Raw genomic sequence first — 25,868 nt, 5'->3', positions numbered from 1 at the left:
CTTTACACCTTTTTGTTTTAAAATAAAGGAAAAAGAAGAATAAAAGTGGTTAGTAGTTTGTCATGTTAATTTGACAGCAAAGTGACAGGTGGTAATAATATTCATCATCTATTGAAGATGAATTATTTCTATAAATAGTTACATATTTCTGCATAAATAATTAAATTTGATCTAAAATAGTTGGTAATATGATTTCATCGCACTTCTGTTTTGAACCTTTAAAGGTGCGTACGCATTAACGAGTTTTGAGTGACACATTTTGCATGGGCTTCGTGGTAATGTCAAATCAATTTAAATCAAAATTCAAAGTTGAAGTGAATATGAGCACTTTTTGAACGCTTTTTAAAATTTCTCACTATGACAGTATAAGGAGTGCGATACAAAATGTCAAAATACTTTCAGCTGGAGAAAATATTTATTAAAAATATTTTATCATTTCAAAATGTTAACAGAAGACTTGTTTATCAGGTGAAATGGAGTAAAAAGTTGCAACTTAATCTTAAAGAGATGTTACTCTTAAAGGATTACTTAATAAGTCACAGCTGTCAAAAGTAAAATATTACTTGAAACTTACTTACTGAAACTTGCAGAAGTTTTTCAGTTTGGCATTTGATGGCGTGCAAATTAGAATATGTTAGCAAAACTAGCTGTACGAGATATCTTATTTCAAGGAAAGTGAGACATCAGTTTAGTCGCTATTTCATAATCTACACACATGACACATGTGGTCATTTTAAAAGCGAAAGTGACAGACCTAAAACGTCAGATTTATCAGTTTAGACATACTCGAATTTGTAAATGTCAAAAGTGACAGTTATTATTTTGCTGACATAATAGCAAACAATTGGGAGATCATTAAGTTAGGAGGTTAAAAAAAAGTCGCTAATTTCTTCTATAGAAAAATATTGAGTACAATGCTAGAGTTTGTATAAAAGACAATCAAATATCTACAAATGTCAGTTTCATCAAAGTGTAAGCTTTGACGTTTGTTAATGAAGAGAATGATAAACATTACCTTTTTGCTCACATATTTCGACCTGAAACTTATTTGCAGTTGATTTGAAATTTATTCGTGTTCGACTTGAAACTAAACTGTGATCGATTTCAAACTTCATATTTTGCAACTGATTTGAAATTTATTTCCTATTGATTTAAGACATTTTCATTGTTGGAAGCTGCTTTGCTGAGTTCATGGTTTTGATTCTTTGGTCCTTCGACCCAGATTTTTCTTATATTAGTGGATTATGAAATGATTAAGTCTAGAAATTATAACTTGATAGATTTTTCCAAATCCTTATTAAAAACTGCTGCACTTTTTCCTTCAAGTCGGAAGAAATATAAAATTTTTGGTAGTATCCGGTGGTGTGACGTTGTTATGACTGAGTTTTATTATATTTCCGTTGTCTTAAACTGGAATTTGTATTTACGTATGTTCAGCTACAACCAAACAACACCTTTTTTTGTCTGTGAAGAATTTCAATTAAAATTCTCACACTCTGTGACTACTTCCAAAACATCACGGTATGCATCATGGGGCTAGACCATGACCAATTTAAATACGGACAAAAAACATGGTCAACTACAACAAAAAAAAAAAAACCAAAGACATTCGACAGAATCTCATAGTGGTCAAAAAGATTCAAAGGTAACAACAACGAACGACATAGCTCAGAGCAGAAAGTGCCATACATTTTTCCAGAAATCATCCACGGTATATCAGTGTCATCTACTTTTAATATCATTTAGCTCTACAAAAGCACACGGCAGCCAGCCAAAAGGTTGGTAGAGTCTATACAGAGAACCGACCGACACAGTCAAATGGACATCAGACAGAAAAGACATACACCAGAACAACAGTACTCAAGTTAGTTTTTTTTTTTTTACATGAGAACCAAGAGACCATTCACCATCATCATGATGACGATGATGATGATAATCATGATCGGGGAGGTGGTGGAAAAAAACCTCTCACAAAAATATACAACACACAAAGAGGCAGAAGATAAATGACAGTTAACCTTTTTGTCGACACTAATTTTTTAATACCTCCGCGCGAGCACACAGTCCATCCACTATCCTCCGTTTCAGACCTCAGTGCGTCTTACCGACCGACACCGTTTAGAGGCTATTCATTGGTATCCATATGATGATGATGATGATGGTTGTTAGTATCTTGTGTCTTTGGGTTTTGTAATAATTTATCTGTGTGAGAAGGCAAGATAAAAGATAATTTAACCACTTTAATGGTTTATTAATTTATGACCCTTCAAGAATTCTGTTTCCAGTGATGTTTTTTTTTTTTTTTCAAAGATATAACCAACTACTCCTTACTACTTACTGCCTACTATTTGTCAGTTTTTCTTTTTCTGTGTGTATTTTTAGGGAGGAGAGTTGTCCTTTTTTGTGATCTTTCCTTGGTGCGCTAATTTATACGAATCATCAATGAAAAACTAGAAAATGATGATTCTTCTTTATGATTTTTTTTTTTTTTCGAAATAGCGCATTCCAATGAAAGTCTTGTGAAATGCACCTGAACTAATATTACCTACCTAACTTACCATTTTTATGTATGCAAGGACCTCTTCTCTTTCATACACGTGTGTGTACTTTTTTGGGATTTTTTCAGATTTTTCACTTTGGTTTTTGTGTTTTTCTTGCGTGGTATTGATCCAATCAGGATAATCTGGAGATCTGGAAAAGTTGATCCTCTTCTTTTGATATGCAGAAAGTTCTTATCCTTTTGACTTAGGCATTAGTTTTTGCAAGCAAGAAATTGCAAAAAATACACAACAAGAAAAATACATGTGAAATCTTAATCCTGGTCCTTTTTGAGATTTGTATATAGGTAAGGATTGATTTTTATGCAAACACTTCTTGGATGTTTTTTTTTCCTGTTCGAATGTTCGACATATTTGAAAAGCGCATTGGTTTATGAAATTGGCTTGTAAATTAGATTAGAAATATCGAAACAATGGTTGAGGATAAAGATTTTTTCACCACAAACGTCAAAGTATTAGTTTTTTTTTTTTCTTTAATCCTTTTTTCTGTGTCGGAATTTGAGAAATATACAATAATTGGATAAGCGTGCTATGTGATCTTGACAGATACTGGATGCATATAGTTATCAGGTTAGAATAAGTCTTTTTGGGATCAGGATTTCACCTTTTGAAAGTTTTTGTTTACAAATGTTTTGGCAAAGAATTATCTTCATGGTTGATCTTTTGATTTGGAAAATTGGTTTTGTGCCTTTTTTTAAATTATTACAAATTTTTGACGTTGGTTTTTCTGTAGAAATGAGGAGTTCCCAAGTTTTTAGTAAATTCCCGAACATTGTGTAATGAGTAAATTGAGTTTCCTCAAAATGATCGTGAAAGAATATTTTATGCAATTAATTTTGTAAATCATATTTTAGGATTTCAATCAAAAAAATTAGTCTTAGCTTTGTTAAAGGTAATTGAAAGTCTTTTGTGGAAGAATCGGGATCACTTTGTCGTCGCATCTGATGATTAACAAAAACTTATGAATCAATTTAAGCCAAAGTTAACTGTGTTAAACTCCACTCAAAAGGAATTTTGTCTGATAATACCATCAATATTAGCGAAGACCATCATAATTCCTGGGAAAATGGTTTTCGGTTTGTGAAATCGGCATCTTTGGACGACGAACATCATCAATATCGAAAATTAATGGCGGGTTGTTCGTAAATTGTATTCAAATTTTATTAACTAAAATTATCAATAACTAAGTAAGCCATCAATATTGCTGAGAAGCCAGTGTTTAGTTGTGAAATCAGCAACATCGTAAACTAGATGGAAATTTTGCTAGCTAACTACGTCAATACTATTCAGAAAGTCATCAATATTGTAAGAAAATCGGTTTTCAATTGTAAAATCAGCAGCATTTTGTCGGCAAGATCATCCATATCGAAGATTCATGTCCAGTTTTAACGTAGAGCTGATGTAAATTTTGTCAATACTCACGAAAGCTATCAATATTGCTGAGAAATCAGTTTTCGTGGTGAAATTGGACTTATTCTGTCTACTTTGGATGGCAAGATCATCAATTTTGAAAATCAATGGCAGTTCGATCGTGAAATCAATAAAAAAAAAATTGTCTGCTAATACCATCAATACTACGGAAAGTCATCAATATTAATGGAAAATCACTTTTTGGCTGTGAAATCTTCAATATTCTGATTACTGGACGGCAAGATTGTCTGCCTTCGCGTTCGCCTTAAATACTACGGAAGGCTATCAATATTGCTAAACAATCGATAATTTTCAACAAAAAAAAAATTAACGCTGACTCATTTGGGTACTGTTTTAAAACACTTCTTTAATGTTCAAATGACATAAACTTCATATCCGATACAAGATCATCTCAAAAAAATTGACTCCTTTGTCGCTTTCATTCATTAATATAGTGCCGATACATGGCGGCGGTATATGCCAATATTTCAAAGACTCAGCACCCCCATTGAGGAGGTCTATTTGATCTTCAATGATACCCATCTGAAGAGACCACACACGCAAAAGAGTGTGTGCAATTGAATCAGGACACCATCGCAACAGAAGAAGAAAACAAAACACTAAAATACAAATAATAGCCAAAAAAGGATCTCACATTATAAAAATGATGACCCTTGGTTTTGTGTGTTGTACCAACAAATGTTCAATTTTGTAGGTCAAAGACACCCATCAGATAAAAAGATATAGGCGGAAGCGGTTTTGTGTTGTTGACGACGCAATATGAGCCTGAGTTTATTTATCGTCCTTTCGGTCTTTTGTCAAAAAAAAGAAAGAAAAGACAATGACAATAAATTCGTGGTTTTTATTTTCATATTCTCATAACATTTCCAAGATCATGGTTGCTTACTAAAAAGGTATAATATAGGCGCCCCAAACTACTCTTTCTCTCTCTATCTTTTAGTCTCGTTCTCTTTCTCTTTTTAATGAAATGGAATTTCGGAATTCCTGAGAATCATTTTAGGCTTCTATTAAAAATCAATTTCCATCTTTTTTTATATATATTTTCTAGAAACTCACACTAAAATACTCATGATCATTATCATTATCAATGAGAGAGAGTGTGACTCTTTAATAGCAGCTGTTTTCACTCATATTATAGCCTCGACACTCTAGATTCGTTCATTGGCGATCTCCAAGTCGTACTTGAGGGCGCATCTTCTCAAAACTATCTATCGGACCTGGCCAAACCTCTGTGATACGAAAAATACAGAAAAGACCAGACCATGAGAACCACGTTGGGTGTCGTATCATCAATTCGTTTAATTTGACAGGCGCAACCTAAACATGTCAAAACACACTGCATGCGGTTGCCTTTTTAGTTTTGTATATATGCTTTGACTTCGTCTTTCTTTTGGTTTTTTTCTTATTTATAGTCTTTTGGTATCTTTTGGTTAATTTTTTTTTGTATCTTTTTCTTTTGTGGTTATGTTTATCTTGTTTTTTTTTCTTTATTTAATTCCTTATTATTATAAATTATATTTTGGTTGTTGGGCTTCTGATGTGGCTGGCTGCTGCCGCTGCTGGAAGGTTTACATATATAATTCCTATCTCTTCTCTCTTCCTACCTGAATGAGGTTTTACCTGAAAGATGGACTTATGTAGGTATACCCCCGCCTTCTTCTTTTTTGAGACTCCATTTCGATTGCTGACTTCTGATGCTTGCTCTGATCTGGTTGGAGTTTTTCTTTGGCGATCTTTTAGCTGGAGCTCCAGAGCAGATATACCAAGGGAAACAAAAATTCAATTCAATAATATTTTTGTTGGGTAGTCTTTTTGTAAGTATCTTTGAGATACTGACTGCATGGATATGGATATAGTATTTTTGGACCAAAAAGAAGAGGAGGAGGATGTGTTTGGTTTTTTGTTATTTTTTTGTTGTGATGTTGAGAATTCGACGACTCTTGGAGAGCCTTTAAATAAGGGAAACACGAAGTTTGCTTATTTTTTTTTTTTGTATATTTTGTTATTATTTTTGCTTAAAATCGTGTTTTACTCCTCTGTTTTCTTGAGGTTCTTAGTTTTTTTTATTTTTTTCTTCCAACATCTCTCAACAAGATGAGGGGTTTTTTGATTGTCGTCTTTTGGGCTGATTACTTAGGTGCCCGAGGGTACCCGCACATATACTTTATACTTACTAACTCTGGGTGTGCTAATTCCCCACTCGGTATTTGTTTGATGTTGCTTATAATCTTTAGAGTCTCTGGTTTGTTGATGGAAGGCTCGTTTGGGTTTTTCTTGTGTAATTGAAAAGCTTAATTGGATATTTTTTTTTTCTTAGCCATTTTATTCGGTTTAATTGATTCGGTGAGCTTTCATCACACAAAAACGCTACTCTGTCTTGAGTGCGGAGTTTATTATATTTTAGTTTTATGAGAAAAACGTTTATCTTGATAATTTTATCTTTTTTTCGTTTTTTTTTTTTTTTTTGTTAATAAAGTGTAACCACCTTCGAGATTAGTTTATTTTTTAACTACTACGCAAAGTAAATGGTATTTTTATGATCATGTTACTGAGAATGGGTATATTTTTTTTTTTTTTCAAATAGACACTTTAGGGGAAGAACTTTTGTGCAAAGGAAGTTTACAATTAAGTAAAAAGATAAATTTTAACAGTCACACAATAAGCTAGAAGGAATTTACAATACTTTTTTTAAGATATTTATTACTTTAAACTATTTGTGTGTTAAAGGCTTTGAGTTCTTAGAAAATAAGTTTAGTTGATTAAATGGAAAAAAGATTTATTAGGCCTCTTTTTTAGATAAACTTTTAGAAATTTGCAATAAAATTTATATATAGTTGGTTTTATGTGAATCACTTGAGCTTTGCAGGAAGTTATATGTAAATATTTTTGCTTGTTACTCATTTGTTTGACGTCAGAAGATATTTTTATGACCAAAGAAGTAATGGATTTTTTGGAAAGTCATAGGTGTTTTTTTTTTTAAATTTTCATTTTGAAGTATAGAATCTAACAGAGACTTCTTTATAATGAATTTGCAAAGATCTGTTTATTCAGAAATGTTTTTGTTTAAGAGTTTTACATCCAGAGGGCGCTATGTATATTTTGATGTGATTTTGCATATAATATAACCAGAAAACAAACAATATGCTTCTAATGGTATTAGGTTTATCAAGTTATGATAAATAGTTTAGAAGTTATGAGTAGAATTACATAAAATCAGTTATATTCGATATTTAACCTGTTTTTAGTATGGATAAGAACTTAAGAAATAACGTTAAAGTTTGTAAAAATTTTAAAAAGTCTAATCCAGTTTTAGAACTTCTTTAAGGCATTACAGAAAACTGCAATACCTACAATTTTGGTTGGCTATGCCTTTCCAAGAAAAGCAATTTGAGTGTTTTAGAGTTTTTGGAAGTTGATAATTGTATTAGAAAAGAAAGTAAAGAGTGTTCCTGCTATATGATAAATGTTACTCCTCACAAAAGTTTTACCGAAGCCTTATAGAATTATAATTAAATTTACTGCTATATAATAATGTAAGCTAAGTATTTTTTGAGACGGATTTGTTCGAAATAATTTAATTTATTTTAATGAACTGGAAATACAACCTTTAAACAGAAACAAAAATATCTTTCTTGCTTCTGTAAGACTTGTTTAAAAATTTAAAAAAAGAATGCTTCTCCTTCAATTTGTGGGTGTTTTTAAACTGTTTTTATTTAAAGTCATTGGTTTTGAAGAAAACTCGAATAGTTTCTAGTTAAATTCTTCTTCTAAGCTTCCATAAATTACTTTTTAGAAACTTTATGGAAGTTCTTCATTTAAATAAATACTTTAATTAAAAGTGTAACAATTCTAGAGAATTGTATTGTATATCGTTTTGAAAATTAAGTAATGAAGCTTCCATACACAAGATTTAGCTTTGATAAGTTTTGTTATTATTCTTTTACAGAAGTTACAAGTGGTATCCATTGAGTTTCTGACTTCTATGATGAACACAAAATCATTGTCAAAGAAGTTTAAAATATGAAGCTTGTGGGCTAAAACAAGAAAGCAGAACGCCAATTAAAAAACAGGGCTAACAATTTTAAATAAGAACTTTAAAATCTCTTTTAAAAGACTATTTGAGTTTAAAATTCCTCGAAAAGTCAACGCCATACTTATTGAAAAGGAAAGTGATGAAAAAAATAAAAATTATGACTAATTCTACCGACAAAGTAAATAAAGAAAAAGAAACCAAATGAATCAAATAAAAAAAGAAAATTTACAATTCTAAAAGCCACACAGGTTATAATCATTCGTTGAACTTTTAAACAACCATTATACGATCATTATCATCAATATTAGACTCATGCATAGTCGTTAGAAAGAACACAAATTCGATCCACACAGCATATCGATTGGTTTCTCTGCCAGATTTACATACACAAACATTATATCTATCAAACTAAAGAGAATTTCTACTCAGTGTATAAGCAAATATTCCCATAGGTTTCGATTTTCTTCTCAATCTTTGTCAGTATATTTCCTACAATTTTTTTGGTTTCATTCATTTTTTTTTTGTTCTTCTATATTTTCAATTTCAATTTTTTTTTTTTTGTGCGCCCATGTATATAAATATGTACAACAAATGTATATGCCAGTTAAAAAAAAAAAAAAAAAAAACAAAAAAAAAATCCACAATTTCTTTTGAAGATATATTTTTATAGACATGATTTTCCTCTTTATACTCAACAATTCTGATCCATTGGAGTTGTGCTCCGCCACCGCTGTGCTTCAATGGAGTGTACACTACTCTCAACAACTGGACAAAGCGTAGAAGGAGAACTTAAAAACTTATAACAAGAATATACAAAAAAAATGAAACAAAATAAATCGAAGACTAAAAAACTCCATGCAGAGAGACAGAAAGAGGAAGAAGCTTAGAAGAAGCGCATCTTGATGATGTTTTTTTTTTTTCTTATTTTTTTAACTGAAACAAAAGGAAACCTGATTTAAAATCGTTTCAATGGAATTTAAAATGGCACCAGCCAGCATCCAGTCTATAAGAATTTCAACGATGGACAGACACAAAGTGAGAAAGAGAAAAAGAGTGGAAGAGACAGAGAGAGGGAGTAAGTGAGGGCGCATTCACTAAACAACAGACAACAGTTCACGTTTTGGGAACACAAAAAATTCGTTAATATGAAGGCATCCATGTTTATAAATTCACATTTTTCTTTTTCTTCTTCACAATAAATCTGATGCCAAAATAAGCTAAACATGGTGCATATATACGTGCATATATGTATTCTTGGAAATTACAGTTAATCTTAATTAAAAAACATCAACAATCGACGCGATAAGATGAGCAAAACAAACTTAAATGAATAATCGAGTTCGTTGTTCAGCTCTTTCGTTTGGTACTTCTCGTTCAATAATGATGGTGCTGTTGATGAGAATGCGATGTGGATTGGATGTGAAAATTTTATTCTCACGCAAGCAAAAACTCCTCTAAGATCTTGTTGCTTGATTGCTACCATTTTGAGACGACTTTGGCGCGCGGAATGGTTCTTGGGTAGGAATAATAAGGAAAAGGTATATTTTAAACTTACCCGATTTAACAGAGCAATGAATATGTGCTCGACTCTCATAGTAAACCCAATCGAAGCCAGCCTCCACGGCCAACCTCGCAAGCATTCCATACTTTGTTCGGTCACGATCTGATGTTGTGATATCAACAGCACGTCCTTCATAGTGCAATGATTCGTTACGATGACTCTTATCTTCATCCCAGCTTTCAGTTACTCGTAATCTTATACCAGGCCATTGATTCATCACAGACACAGCTAATGTATTTAATTTATCCTTACAGCGCTATAAGAAGAGGAAAAATAAAGAAGAAGAAAACATTAACATTTGATTTAAATTAATTAACGAAAAAAAATTTAAAGATTAATAAAATTAAATAAAAAAAATCAGTGACTCAGGTTGCGTTTGGTTAACCATGGCGTAACTCCACCTCTCTATATCATCTCTCATCATCATCATCGGACACAAATACATATTCACATCAGTTATTGGATGATATACATGTAGGCGTGGCCCTTATAATTTATAATTTCCAAGAAAACTGGTTCTCATCAAAATAAAATCAAAAAATAAAAAAATTAAAAATGAAGAAAAAGATCCCCAAAAAAATCGATGGATGGCAAAGAGAGGAAAACAAAACTCAAAAAAAGGAAATAGTTTTGATCATCTTCCTGCACAATTTTATAATAATTGAATTTGATTTTGCACATTTCTCAGGACCTCACATCAAATTTCAACAAGACAAAAAAAATAACGAAACAGGGAGTCCAAATGTTGTCCAAATGTTTTGTACAAAATTTACGGTAATCAATTTTGCGGTAGGCGGGTTCCTTTAGGATCAAAACAATTGTTCAATATTTTTGGGAAAACATAGAAAAGATAGGATGTTTTTTTTTCTGGTTATCTCTGCCTTTTTGCAAAACAAAAAAAAAAGGAGTCGTATAAGTTACATCAAATTGGCAGCCGTGAAAATTTAATTTCCATCCCTATTTCTAAGGTTTCTGGTGTGTGCTGTGGTTTTAAAAGAGAAAGAGTCCTTAGAGTGAAAATTATGTATATCGATCTGTATTCCGTAGATAATTGGCATCATTTTGCGCCCAAAAAGTTGTTGTTTGCCGTCGCCTACAAAAACTTATTCAATCTGTCCTTTTTTTTTTTTGTTGTTCAAAAAATTGGAAGCCAACTACCTAAGATTGATTTTTTTTTTTTTTTTTGGTTTTAAAGAACAAAAAAAAAGTTAAAGCGGCACTTATCCTTTGGTTTTATTTCTTTTTATGATTTTTTGTATTTCGAATACGGTGATGGGTTTTTGAATGGGTAAATAACAACAACAAAGAATAAAACAAACTAAATTTATTCTTGCACTTTGAATTGTTGGGATATTTTGTATTTATTTGTTGTACAAGGATTAATATTTGTTTACTCCTTTCGGCTAAACTGAGTGAATGGATGGCGGCATTGACGGCGTGTGTGGTGGTTGATTGTAAATGGTGGTTGATTGGAAGAATAAACCTTACAGAGATTCCTTTAAATATTTTTTTTTTTTTTTTTTCATGAAGAAAACTGGAAATGCAAATAAAGTTGATTGAAATGAAAACAACATTAATTTATTCTGTTAAAAGGCGCAACAAGTGCGATCTTTTTTTGAGAGAGAGATGTGATGATGATGATGATGATGAAAATGATGTTTCCATAGAAGAGATATATGCATGATAATGGTCCAGTGGTCAGGTTGTTAACAAAAAATAAAAAAAAAAGTGGATGGTGATAATCACTTTTGATGTGCACGCATGATAATGATGCGCCCATCTTTAAGTATATTTTGTGTGTGTTCGATGTGATTTAAGATGGATTTTTTGAGAGTTAAACTAAAACAAACGTGGCCCTTTTGAAAGAGTTTCATCGGCTATTATTTTGGGTTATTTTTTGTATTTATTCTGGGTAAATATTTGTCAAAATTGTGCGTCTTAACCAGGCATTTCTATAATGCACCAATGAAGGAGTGTTTTTTTTTTCTTTCTTAACTTTTTCTTGTGGAATGCCGACATTATATCGCTTTTGAACAAGTTTTCAAATGAAAATTGACTTTTCATTCATTTTATACTGCCTTTTTTCAATCAGATGTAAACAAAAATTTTAAAGGTTTTTTTTTCTCCCATTTAACGAGTGTAGATTTAGTTTTTTTAACACAATTTGCTAATCAAGATGTATCGACTGGATTGTGTTTTTTTCAAAAAGTTTTTTTTTTTTTTGCTAGATTAGATAAGATTGTGACAGAGATATGTAGTAGGTGGTTTGTATTTTTTTTTTTTCTTGAGCGTTAATCATAAACTTAAAAAATGTTTTGAATGAATTTTGAAAATATTTAAGTCTCATGATATGAACACCGGATGTCTACATAGTTCTTAATCTAGTCACGTAAAATTTATACGATAAATCTGAATGAATTGCAAATTAACGAAAAACACTTTACTTTGCGTAAGATGATTAAATCACGTTATAAACTTCATTAAATTTTCTAAATATAATGAAATCTAGATAGCGATGGTAAAAATAGTAAATATTTCAGCCTTGAAATAAAAAAACTTAAAGATTTAGAATTCTAGAGGGTAATAAAGTGTATACTACTTCAATCTGAAAAGGTCTCACCTAAAAGCTTAACTTTTTTGTTTCTTTCAAAAAAAAAAACTTTCCAAATTCATTCAAATCAGAATAACATAATTACTTTACGTTACGTAATGTTATGAAACGTTACAAAATAATGTCTTCTTAAGCTACAAATAATAAGTTACCTAATTATTTTTGTTCTTTTTGTATTAAAGATTTGAGATTTTGAATAAGCAACGTAACGTAACGTTGCGTAATGTTGAGTTACATTGCGTGATAATATTTTTGTTTTTGTGTGCCTTGTTTCACGATTTAACTTTATTTTCTGTCAAATTAAAGAGAGTTTAAAAACAAAATATGTTACATTACGTAACATTACGTTACGTTATTTTGTGTTGTGAAACGTAAGAACTTTTTTAATCAGCAAACAACAAGTTTTTATTATTGTTTTGTTAATTTTGATGGCCTGACTTCATATTCAGTCAAGTTAAGGTAATTTAAAAATATTTATTTTACATTACGTTGTGTCATATTACTTTACGTTAAGAGAGTAATTAGTATTTTATGTTAAAAAAAAAAGTTTAAAAAAGACTCAAAATATTTGTTCTTACTGCTGACTGCAAATTTTGCTGTAAAAGTGTTTGCATTATTAATTTGCAGTCAAAAGTTAAGTCATTTTATTTCTAAAGAAGTGACTGCACTACCAATTGACTGCATTGTACAAAAATTGAAGGAAATAAAAATTAACAATAAATATATTCAATTCAAAAATATATTTTGACAACCAGATGTGTCACAAATTACAAAACAAAATCAAACCCTTTCAAAAATTATTAAAAACATTCCAGGTAATTGGTAATGATTCAAATTTTGACCACATCAAAAGTCTCCCTTGGGGAATTTACATCCTTTTTCATTCTTTTCCAAAAATCAAACCAAAACAGAAGTCAAAATATTTCTCTTGTTAAAAATCTGAATGGTCAGTTAATAAATTACAAAAAAAAAATGTCTTATAAGAATAAGAAAAGAATAACAAACAAAAAATGTTTACCCAAAAGGGTTATCCTGTCATCCTGGCAATCCATTCAAATAAAACCAACATGGTTTCCATATTCATTGTTTGACCATCAAAAAAACCTCAATATTTCTTTCTTTTGTGAATTTTGTTTAAAATTTATTGCGAATAATGAAAATGATTAATGATGATCAAAAAGGATATTCTGCATAATCGCACACTTAACAAAAAAAAACAGCAAACCACTTTCTCATCTCTGAATCCATCTGGATCCATCAGGAGAGTTGAAAATATACATAAAAAACCTCACCATCATCAGTCAACAAAAAACGCGTGTAACATTAATTGAACTGTGCGTATAATATTCGTATGTCGTATAAATAAATGCAATTAAAATAAACTGCATATAATTATTGTTACTGCATATGCAGTAAAAGTGATCTCTTTGGTACTTATGATGGCTTGATGATGATGATAATGGTGATGAGTAGGGAATAATCTGCAATTATATACATATCTCTCTTTGGAAGTACACGCAATTTAAATCGATGATAGGCGTGATGCGAGTGCAATCTGAAAAAAAAAAATGTGAATCTTTTTTATGACGATCAAAATTGCACTTAGTCCAGAGTTTAATTGTTCAAGTAGAACGCGCGTCGTCGGTCAGTAATACCATACCATCACCATATACACCATGCGCGAACAGCCGCATGCAACCAAACGTGCATTCAAGTTACAAAACGCAAAAGAGAGGTGTCCATTAAGACAGTTTGTACAAATATGAAATTAAATACTAATGTACCTCGACGTGTGGACTTGCATGCTGCCTTCTTCTGTGATGTTTGCGATGATGGTTTACCATTTTTTTTTTAATTTTTTGAAAAATCTTTGTTGGTGGTTCTGATGCGGTGATGGTGTTTTCTGGTAGTGAATAATGCGGCTGCTGCTGGTAGGTTGATGATATGATGTTGATGATGAGTGACCAATATCAATATTGATAATTCATTTGCAAGTGAGTATAAGTGAGCGCATATGTTAATTTTTATTTTTTGTTCATTCTTCTTACAACACACATCAACAACAAAAGCCCGTTCTTTTGGTAAATATTGATACATTAATGTTTAACTCTTTAGTTAGTTCTTTTTCTATCTTTTTTTTCACTTGTTTTTGTTTTTTTTTTTTTGAATTTTTTTCATATTTTAGCAGACATCCAGACAAATTAAACAATTTAACACGTTTGTCGAATGCGACTAATGAAGGTAGAAAAATTAATATGCTTGTATAATGGACGCAAGCAAGGATATTTATACAAAACACTGATGCATTATGATTAGAAACGGTTGAAAGGGTTTACTTTTGTTCAAAGAAGGAATTTTACTTTGGGTTTCTTTAGTTTTTACTTAGCTAAAAAGTCTTAATAATAAAATTTAGAATACCCAAAATCTACAATATCGAAATATAAACCTCAATTTTTGCGATATTGGAGGGGAATTTAAGGTTTCTTATTTTTTTTTTTTTTGGGTTCCCGGAAAACCTAAATCCCTCAAACTGATAATTGCAAAATCTTAAAAGTTAAAAATACCCAAAACTAACAATCCCAAATAAAAATTGCAATTTTCGAGTTTTTTGGAGGGGATTTTAAATTCTTTTTAAATTTTGATTTCCAGAAAACCAAAATCCCTCCAACTAATAACCCCAAAAATACAAAAAAAATATAGTCTATTCTTATCTTCACCTTTTGAAAAATACCCATAACAATAAAAATAGTAGGGGAATTTTTCACAATATAGTTGAAAAAACATTCATTTTTATATTTTTTTATTTTTTGATATTTGATAAAAATAATACTCGTGTGCCATCAAATTGTGTAATACAATAAATTGTATAAACTAATAAAAAAACTTCAATTTTAAACCTTTTAATACTTCCAAGAAACAATATTAAGTTAGACACAATAAAATTTAAACAATATTAATAGCCTTGTCATTCATTCATTAGTAAAGTATTAACTATAATTTTATTGCTCTATTACACACTTGATAAGAATAAACTTGAAAAAAGTCACACAATAATTGTTATAATTTAATTCCCCGGAAATACACACTTCCATTCAAATACCTTGTCAAATCTTATCAGTAAATTTGTCAGAAATATGCGTAGGTACATTCTTAAAAACAAATAAATAAAAATTCTAATGCGATGACAAACTTAAAAAATTTTATTGATTAAATGATCAAATGATGCGAATAAATACTTAAGTGGTTTTTCTGTTTTTTTTTTTTTTCACATGGTAATTAAATTCGCAATGTCATTAAACTGGCGAAGCTATTAAACTATTCCAGTTGTTATAAAATACAAATTCAGTCATAAATTACAAAAATGGAAATGAATCATAAAAAAAATTTTAATTAAATATTTTAACACTTTCAATCTTGGTAATAAAACTATAATACTATATTATATGCGTTGATTTTTTTTTTTTTACCATTCACATAATCACTGGCTCTATATGGGAAAAAAATAAAAAACTCCAAACTCAATGGTATATGATAGGTATTGGTGAAGCGGTTTGCACTAAGAAAGGTTTTTACTCAAATCGCACATTTAATAGGGTAAAACGGGGCAAAATGGCAAAATGAAAAAATTATCTAAAATCTAAATGCGATGTCGTAGAGAGTTGATTTTTTTTGCAATAGATAGATAATCATTTTTTATGTCAATGGACTTTTGGTAAAAAATTTTTAAAAATCTAAATCGGTAAGAAATCGTTAGGTTTTGAAAAGCTTATCAATTTGGGGCAAGTTGAGAAAGGGGTGATTACGAGAGAGGAGAATTTTTCTGGGAAAATCTGAGTACACCAATGAATAGGTGGTGGAAAAATATTCGAGACGTGTGTTGGGATTTTTTTTTAAAGTGAGTAGTTTTTGAGATAGAGAGTTTTGAAAAACACCTATTTTTTGCGTGTTAAAATTGGGTGGGTTTTTATTTTTAGAAATATTTCCGAGTGCTCAAAAAATCTGAAACTTATAGGGTGTATAGGTGGAGTATGTATGAGTGTTTGTGCAAAAAATTGGAACCGTTGAATGAAATTTTCCATCAAAATCGAGATGAAGAAGTTTTTTGGAGCCAAGTTTTTTGGTCATTTTTTCCCGTTTTTAACCGTTTTTTATTTTTATCTTTTTTTGTTTAACTCATAAATATATGAAATTTACAGGGTTGATAGATTGTTGTTAGGACTATATGTGTACAAAATTTCAATCAATTTCGTAAACACAATTTTGAGATAACGGTAAATTAAAGTGTGAGAATTCAACAGGTTATAACTATTGATCTAGAGCAGATAGAAATTTTATTAAACTTTTATGAGCATCCTGATACAATTACCTTTCATTTGGTATATCACACATAACGGTAGACTAACTACAAGCTACACAATGTTAAATCAAGAAACTTGCGAAAACACTCAAAACACCAGTGGAGATCTGTTGATCATGAACAGTCACCAGTGTAGGAAGTACCGTAATCTCAGTCTGGAAATTCCACATGGTTGACTTTAAAAAATTCTAACTTTTCTTGTAGGCAACTTGGAAATAAGATTGAACCGTCATGTGAAAGGTGAAACAATAAGCTTTCACGTGATATAAAAATTTTTATAGGTTGCCATTGAAAAAAATTGATTTAATAGCATGAGAAGAAAAAAATAAATGTTTTTTTTTGCTTTTTTTGATGAAAATACATTGAGTTCAAAAAATTCTAGCTCTTTTTGTAGATGTCTCATAGACCTGATATATATATATATTTTAAGCTAAGACAATAAGCTTTTATATGGTATAAAATTTTTTATAGGTTGTCATTAAAAAAAATTGAATAAATGACGTGTGAAGATAAATTTATAGGTTTTTTTTGCTTTTTTTGATGAAAATGATTGTTTTCAATAAATTATTTTTATACTTTTTGAGCATTCTTGAAATTTTAATATGGCTTTATTCTTTATTAAATTTTATAAGCTTTTTCATGGTGTAATTTTTTTCTAAGCTTTTCATATTAAAAAATCGATATATTGATAAAAGAATAAAAAAAAAGTGTTTTTTTTTTGCTTTTTTTGTAAAATTTGATTGACTTTAAAAAATTATAACTTTTTTTCTACAAAACTTACAGATATAAATTAAGTCTCAATTTCTAGCTTAAGTAACAAGCTATAACATGGTGCTATTATTTTATTAATTTTTAAACAAAAAAGTTGTAAAAAAAAATCAAATAATAATATTTTTTTGTTTTTTTTTTTCAAGAAATAAGAAAATTTAAAATATTACAATCTACCTACACATGATTTGTCACAGTTTCTTTGATACTTGCTTGATTTATCTGATTGAGGTATCAATGGAAAGGTAATATCACATATAAAATTAAAAAAATAAAATCTTTTGAAATTCTTAAAAAAAAATAAAGCAATAAACCGCTTTGATTACTCTTCTTATGCGTTAATTATAAATCTAATTTATTATTTTTTACACACACGTATGCTTAATTTGACATATCAAACATTATTGTACGTCAATTATAAGCGTCTTGAAAAATAATTGAATTGTGCTTATACGCAATTCTAAGCAAAATTCAAGGTATTTGGTTGGAAAAATTTCATATTCTAAAAACTCTGATGTTGATTTCAGAAATCCTCTTATTACTTCGGTATTTGTTTTTAAATCACAATAAATGGGGTCTCTAATAAATAATGATATTTAAAGCTGACATACATACATTTTGATCAAATAATAATACTGAAAATTACCATAATTTTTGAATGTTTTATTCCTAAAATACAATGTTTTCCAGTGTTTTATACTAATATTTTCTCTGTCTTTTTCTGACCACCTACATATACATTAGGGTGCTTCTTATATGGTCGAAAAAATCTTTTTTTTGATTTTTTAATGGGACACCCCTGCATAATTTTCTACTATATAAGCATAGTATATGGTATTTTTTCCGATTTTAATATTAAAATTTAGGGGTCGCTACCATTCACTAAAGATTTAAGTAAAAAAAAAAGATCAATTTCAACAAAATTTTTTTTTTGTTACAATAAAAAGTACGCTTAAGACCCGATTTTTCAATCTTCTAATAAACAGTCAGTTAACTGTCTGTCGAATAAAGATATAAGGCTCATAAACGATCAGATAAAATCATTGAATTTTTCAATTAAGAAAGATCACTCAGTTAGTTATTCTACAGATTAACACAAAAAAAAAATGTCAAATTCAAAAATATTAAAAATTAAACTTCATTTTTATTCCGCTGTATTTTTATCAAAATTTCTTTCAAAACAGTTAAAGATTTAATATAAAGTACTTAATTCTGATTACAAATTTTAAAATTTTCTGAAAAAAAAAACAAAATTTGGTGTATTTTTTAAAACTTTGAATTGTGGTAGCGACCCCTAGAACGTGTTTAAACTGGACCAAATTTTACCCAATTTATATTTAAGGCAGGAAGAACAAAATGAAAGGGTGTCATATTAAAATTTCGAAAATTGATTTTTAAGAAGCACATTATTATTTGTATTATCATTAAAAAGGGATCGGGTCAAAATTCTGGCTTCAAAATTCTGCTTTTCAAAATTCTGTTTTTTTAAAGAAAATTCTATTTTTCAAAATTCTGCTGTTTTTCTATTCTGCTTTTCAAAATTCTGCTTTTTAAAATTCTGCTTTTCAAAATTCTGCCAGCATTATACTTGAACAAAAAAATTCTGCCAATTCTGTTTTTTTTTTTATAGCATATGCGCTGACTAAAGAAAAAAAACCTCATTAATGTAATTCAACATTGGCACTTTCCTAAATTTTTTTGTTTAAGTGTCGCAAATATTTTTTAAAATGCATAGACTGACTTTCTTTCAAATAAAATCTATAACTTATTGGAACCGATGTTGTTTGATACAAGATATTCCTTTTCTTATTCAAATTTTTGAATATTCATTTTTATTTGATAAATTAAAAAAATTTTAATTATTTTCGGAAATGTTTAGTATTCAAAACCTTTCTTAATATTTTCAAATTTATTCATTTATAAAACAAAAATTAATATACATTCAAAGAATGCAAATTATGTAGGTAAGTAATCAAATAAACAGATAATTTTTCAAGAAGATGATTTTACAGAATTTTGCAAAAAAATTAAAAAAGGGTTTGGAAAATGTTAAAAAGCGCGCGCTTTTGAACATTTTCCAAACCCTTTTTTAATTTTTTGCAGAATTTTGAAAAACAGAATTATGAAAAGCAGAATTTTGAAAAACAAAATTTTGAAAAACAGAATTTTGAAAAACAGAATTTTGAAAGCAGAATTTTGTAAAGCAGAATTTTGAAAGCAGAATTTTGACAAAAGAATTTTGACCCCGGCAGAATTTTGACCCCAACCCCATTAAAAATAGTACTCAAAATATTCATTAATATATTATAATAAAAATTATTGCTTTACAATGTTTACGAGTTTAAAAATAATTTTTGAAATATCACAAAATCAGAAATTAGGTAAATCTATGGAAAAGCACATCATTCCTCACAGTTTCATTAATAATTTCTGGATTTTTAATAGAACGGCAATATGATATATAAAATTTAAAAAAAAATATAAACCTTGAATATTCTTAAAAAAACTCAAGCGAGAAAGTCTTAAATTCCAAAAACAGACTAAATATTGCACTTAACTGTTATGATTATATTTTTTCCGCAAACTTGATAAATTTAATTAATTTTTTAAAACAATAAGCACTTTAGTTGACATATCAAACATTATTCTACGTCAAATAAAAGCTTCATGAAAAATAATTGAATTATATAGTGGAGTAACTAAAGCTCAAAAATTGGCAATATTAGGGAACCCGGCCGAACAGCTTAGATTTTGATGATCTTTTTTTTTCAAACTTCGGTAATTAAAACAAATTTAAAGTCTATAGATTAAAAATTGCCGGTGTTGCCGTTTTGATTTTTTAAATTTAATTGAAGATTTTTGTGAACAAAAACAAATTTTTTTCAAAAATTTTTCTTAATTTTCATAAATTAACTGATGCCAAAAGATTGTCTAGGAAATTCAAGGAAAAAAAATATATGGGAGTGAGGGACAATCTTCCATAGTTCAAGCAATAGATGCAATTTTCTTATTAATTGACTTCAAACACAAAAAAAAATATTTGAACACAACGGCAACACCTACAATATTCAAATATAGATTTTTTAAAAGCTAGAAGCTTAGTAATATATGTAAAATTAAAATTAAGTTAATTGAATGAACGGCTTTTGAAAGAATGGTAATTGAACTCAGATTTTTGAAACAAAAAAATTATTGAACAAATTTTAACATGTCGTTTTTTAAACTTGGTCGTAATATAAAATGCATTTATTTTCAAATTTTTTTGGACGCATTTATTATGATTTTAAATTATAAAAGGAAATGTCAATATGTATAACGGTTTATGAAAAAAATTAAAAAGTATTTTATTTTCGAAGAACTTTTTTTAATAAAAGTTTTGAAAAAAAATGTAACTTATTTTTTTTTTTAAAGTTCAACATCTAAACATAAAATTATTTTTTATTCATTTAATAACCCTTACTGTTAAAAGTTAAATAGCAAAAATTTAAAGTTCCTATTTACCACAGTCTCTGAGAAAATTAATTATTTCAATGCAAAAATTCAGTTTTAATAAAAAAAAAAACCATTGAAATTGAAGTAATTTTTCATTTTTTTTTTCAAAAGTGTGATATATTTTACCTTTTTTGCTTCGAAATTCAACTGATAATATTTATGGCCAAAAATTTTTTTTAAATAAATTCATATTTTATTAGAAAAAGTTTGGAAAAAAGTCATTTTAAATTTTTCTAATAACATTTTTTTTTTTAATTCTGAGTTTGAGGACCATTTTTTCAAAAAGTCTTGATCAAATTTAGTGGATTTAAATTCAAGAGATAAGAATGAGCTTCTGGCTTTTTAAAAATGTATCTTAAAATATTGTAGGTGTTGCCGTTGTTTTCAAAATATTTTTTTTGTGATTGCCTTTTATATATTTTCCTTAAATTACCTAGAGAATCTTTTGCTATCATTTGTTTTATGAAATTTAAGCAAAAAAAATGGTTTTGTTAAAAAAAAATTTAATTTTAATTTTAAAAAATAATACGGCAACACCGGCAATTTTTAATCTATAGACTTTAAAGTATTTTTAATTACCTACGTTTGAAAAAAAAATCGTCAAAATCAGAGCTGTTCGGCCGGGTTCCCTAATAATTTGCTTTAGTTACTCTACTAATACTTATGCGTAATTCTAAGAAAAATCTAAGGTATTAGGTTTAAAACATTTTCGTAATATAAATTTATTTTTCAAATTTTTTGGCCACATTTATAAAGATTAAAAAAGGAAATATCAATATGTATTACAGTTTATGAAAAAAATTAAAAAGTACATATTTCCTTTTCGAATTCAATTGAAGTTAAAAAAAAATTAACTTATTTTTTTTTTTAAGTTCAACATTTAAATATGTATAAAGCTATTTTTACTTCATTCAATAGCTCTTATTGTTGAAAGTTAAATAGCAAAAGTTTAAAATTCTTATTTGCCAAAGTCTTTGAAAAAATCAATTATTTCAATGCAAAAAATCAGTTTTTATCAAAAAATCCAATGAAATTGAAGTAGTTTTTAATTTTTTTTTGTTTTCAAACTGTAATAAAAATTACCTTTTCCTCTCCATAATTCATCTGATTATAATAATGGCCAAACACTTTTTCAAAATAAATTTGAATTTTACTACGAAAAAGTTTGAAAAAAGCCATTTAAAAATTAGTAGTAACTTTTTTTCCAATTGAGGACCAATCTTTCAAAAACTCTTGATTATAGTGAATTTAAATTTTTACAGATGGAAATTAAATTCTGGCTTTTTAAAAACGTGTATGCAAATATTGTAGGTGCTGCCGTTGTGTTCAAAATATTTTGTTTGCGTTTGAAGTCAGTTTGTGAGAAAGTTGAAGATTGTCTTACATACTTTTTTTTCCCTTAAATTACCTAGAGAATCTTTTGGTATCATTTATTTTTTGAAATTTAAGCAAAAAAAAATGTTTTTGTTAAAAAAAATTAATTAAAAAAAAAAAAACAGTACGGCAACATCGGCAATTTATAAACTGTAGACTTAAAAGTAATTTTGATTGCCGACGTTTTAAAAAAAATCAAATCTGTTCGGCCGGGTTCCCTATTAATTTGCTTTAGTTACTCCACTTATAAAAATTATTGCAATGTCTACGAGCTTGAAATTAATTTTTCAAATATCATAAAATTTAAAATTTCATAGGTAAATCTATGAAAAAGTTGAAATATTGTAAACCACCTGCACATTATTGCTCACAGTTTCCTTAATAATTGCTGGATTTTTATATCAATAGAAATGCAATATGATGTACCTATAAAATTAAAAAAATAGATAAAAACTTTGAAAATTTTGAAAAACTAAAGCAAGAAAGTATTAAATTCCAAAAACCGACTAAATATTACACTTTTAACTGTTATGATTGCATTTTTTCCGCAAACTTGATAAATCAAATGTGCGTCAATTACAAGCTTCATGAAAAATAATTGTATTATACTTATGCGTAATTCAAAGCAAAATTCAAGGCCTTTAGTCAGAAAATGAATTAATTTTTAAGCTCTGGATGAATCTTAAAAAACAATTAACTATAAATTAGGAAATTAATTTTTGATCATTATAAATCCGATTAATGAAAGCTTATTAGGGGAAGTGGGGCAAGGCCGCCTGCCCTTTCAGTGTTTGACCGGTTAAAACCAATAAAAAACTTCTTCTAATTAAAGTAAAGGGGCATATTAAAAGTCGTTTTAAGACCCCGGTTTATCTTAGACTACGGTTTACCCAATGTTATTTAAATAGGATAAACTCCAGTCTTTCTTAGTAATAACTAAGACAGCGTCAATGAATATGGCCCATAGTCTTTATTCTATAAGTTTTTTTTTTTTTTAGAAACTCTCAAAATTAATAAAAAACACTGAAAAGAAGATAATACGTTTTGAAAAACATCAAACAAAAAACTTTCTTGCTTCCACATGAGTGTAAGACTGCCCTATCAAATTTTGTTGGTAACAAAATTGTTTCTTTTGTTGACAATCTATTTGTAATAATAATAACACACGTAGAATAATATTTTCATTAGTTCTTCCACCAGCCATTTATATTTTTGGCAACTTTAACGGATACCTTATTTTTTCACTTTTTTTAGCTAACAAAGCTTTCAATTTCGCCCAATGCACCAGTCATAGGTATCCTATCTGATTTTAATATTTTTTTTAATGTTGTCTTTACGACTATACATCTTTCACAGAAAATACTTTTGAATATTTACTATCTATTATAGAAAAGGAAATGCTAAAAATACTACTGACATACATACCAGAAGGCACTTATTTTATGTTACAAGTGTTGCCAATATTACTTTTTTTCATGCAACAAAGTGCAACGCACTTAACCCTAGATGAATTTTTAACAAAAAAGAATATGTATTAGAAATTGCAATTTTATATGAAAATATGAATATTTTCAAGCGTATTTAGCAAATATTTTCTTTCCTTTTATTAAATAATTTAATTTTTTTTTTGTAAAAAACGCAATTTTTTTTTAATAAATCTTTTAAAAATTATATTGCTTATAGTCTTTTACTATCATATTTTGTTTTCCTTAAATTACGAAGAGAATCTTTAGTATCATTTATCTTATGAAATTTAAGCAAAAAAATGGTTTTGTTTAAAAAAATTTAATTTCATCGGCAATTTTTAAACTATAGACTTTAAAGTATTTGATTGCCGACGTTTAAAAATAAAAAGATCATCAAAATCAGATCTGTTCGGCCGGGTTTTCTAATAATTTGCTTTAGTTACTACACTAATAAAAATTATTGCTTTATAATGTCTACGAGCTTCAAATTAATTTTTCAAATATTATAAAATTTAAAATTTTATAGGTAAATCTATGAAAAAGTTGAATTATTGTAAAACACCAGCACATTATTGCTCACAGTTTCCTTAATAATTGCTGGATTTGTATATCAATAGAAATGCAATATGATGTATAAAATTAAAAAAAAAAAATAAAAACCTTGAAAACTTTTTGAAAAACTAAAGCAAGAAAGTCTTCAATTCCAAAAACTGACTAAATATTACACTTTTAACTGTTATGATTACTTTTTTTTTCGCAAACTTGATAAATTAAAAATGTATCCATATCAAACATTATTGTGCGTCAATTATAAGCTTCATGAAAAATAATTGAATTATCAAGGGGCACGGTAGTGCCCAGCCAAGTTCTCTAGCAACTTTGGCACTACACCTTTATTTACAGGAAACAACTCAGGCCATTTTCGACCCCCCTCTAACTTCCACACCAAAGATGCCAGAAATTTCATTACATTTGTTGAGCTCGCCGAACCCAAATTCCTCACAAAATTTCAGCTTCTTACGATGAGTAGTTTCTGAGATAAAGGACTTCAAAAATAGCGAAAACAGTAACTGACTCACTGACAGATCATCAAAATTATGGAGACCTTCCCGCTATCGTAGAAACTTGAATTTTACATGGTGATAGGACTTGTGGTGTATACAAAGGAAAACAATTTAAATCTGAGAATTTCGACCAGGGGGCGTGGCGACCGCCCATTTCCGCTGAATTTTCATCAAATATTATAGAGCACTTCTGATTATCGCAGAATGTTGAAATTTTGTAGAACGGTAGAGCTGGTAGTTTATACAAAGGAAAAAATTTAAAATTTGAGAATTTTAGCCAGGGGGCGTGGCATCCGCCCATTTCCGCTGAATTTTCATCAAATATTATAGAGCACTTCTGATTATCGTAGAATCTTGAAATTTGGTAGAATGGTAGAGATGGTAGTTTATACAAAGGAAAAAAAATAAAGTTTGAGAATTTCAGCCAGGGGGCGTGGCAACCGCCCATTTTCACTGAATTTTCATCAAATATAGAGATTTTCAATTCTACAGCCATACCTTGCAAAAAGTAGTGAAATCACAACAAAAACATTACTGTTAAAAAAAGAGTCAAGTTATTCTATGTTGAAATTATGCTGGCACAAAAAGTATTGAGATATAAAAGTGTACCAATTTCTAAAGCTTGGGTTCAAATTCGTATCAATAAAATTTTGATTGTTTACTTGGCAAATTTTTGAAATAACTTTAAAAATCGGTATTTAAAACAAAAATTGTCAAGTAAGCAATCAAAATTTTATTGATACGAATTTGAACCCAAGCTTTAGAACTTGGTACACTTTTATATCTCAATACTTTTTGTGCCAGCATAATTTCAACATAGAATAACTTGGCTCTTTTTTTAACAGTAATGTTTTTGTTGTGATCCTTATCTCTAAAGCAAAATTCAAGGCTTTTAGTTATAAAATGAATTAATTTTTGAACTCTGGATTAATCTTAAAAAACAATTAATTATAAATTCGGAAATTAATTTTTGATCATTATAAATGCGATTTTAAATGAAAGATAACATTCAAAGCTTATTAGGGAAAGTGGGGGAAAGGCCGCCTGGCTTTTCAGTGTTTAACTGTCTTAAAACCAATAAAAAACTTCTTCTAATTAAAATAAAGGGGCATTAATAGTCGTCTTAAGACCCCGGTTTATCTTAGACTGGGGT

General features: G+C 28.8%; 1 protein-coding gene across 1 annotated transcript in view; it reads right to left on the bottom strand.

Annotated features, from left to right (window-relative positions):
* The window catches only part of LOC129913938 (protein hedgehog), a 47,217-nt gene that overhangs the window by 1,604 nt on the left and 19,745 nt on the right, over positions 1 to 25,868 (bottom strand). Inside the window, exon 2 of the mRNA XM_055992939.1 lies at positions 9,578 to 9,839. Within this exon, the coding sequence (XP_055848914.1) occupies positions 9,578 to 9,839 (262 nt within the window). The remainder of the gene's footprint in view (positions 1 to 9,577; positions 9,840 to 25,868) is intronic.

Source organism: Episyrphus balteatus, chromosome 3 (genome assembly GCF_945859705.1).
Source record: "Episyrphus balteatus chromosome 3, idEpiBalt1.1, whole genome shotgun sequence".
NCBI classification, from domain to species: Eukaryota; Metazoa; Arthropoda; class Insecta; order Diptera; family Syrphidae; genus Episyrphus; species Episyrphus balteatus.
The sequence above is the reverse complement of the archived record's forward strand: the minus strand, read 5'-3'. Positions and strand labels throughout refer to the sequence as shown.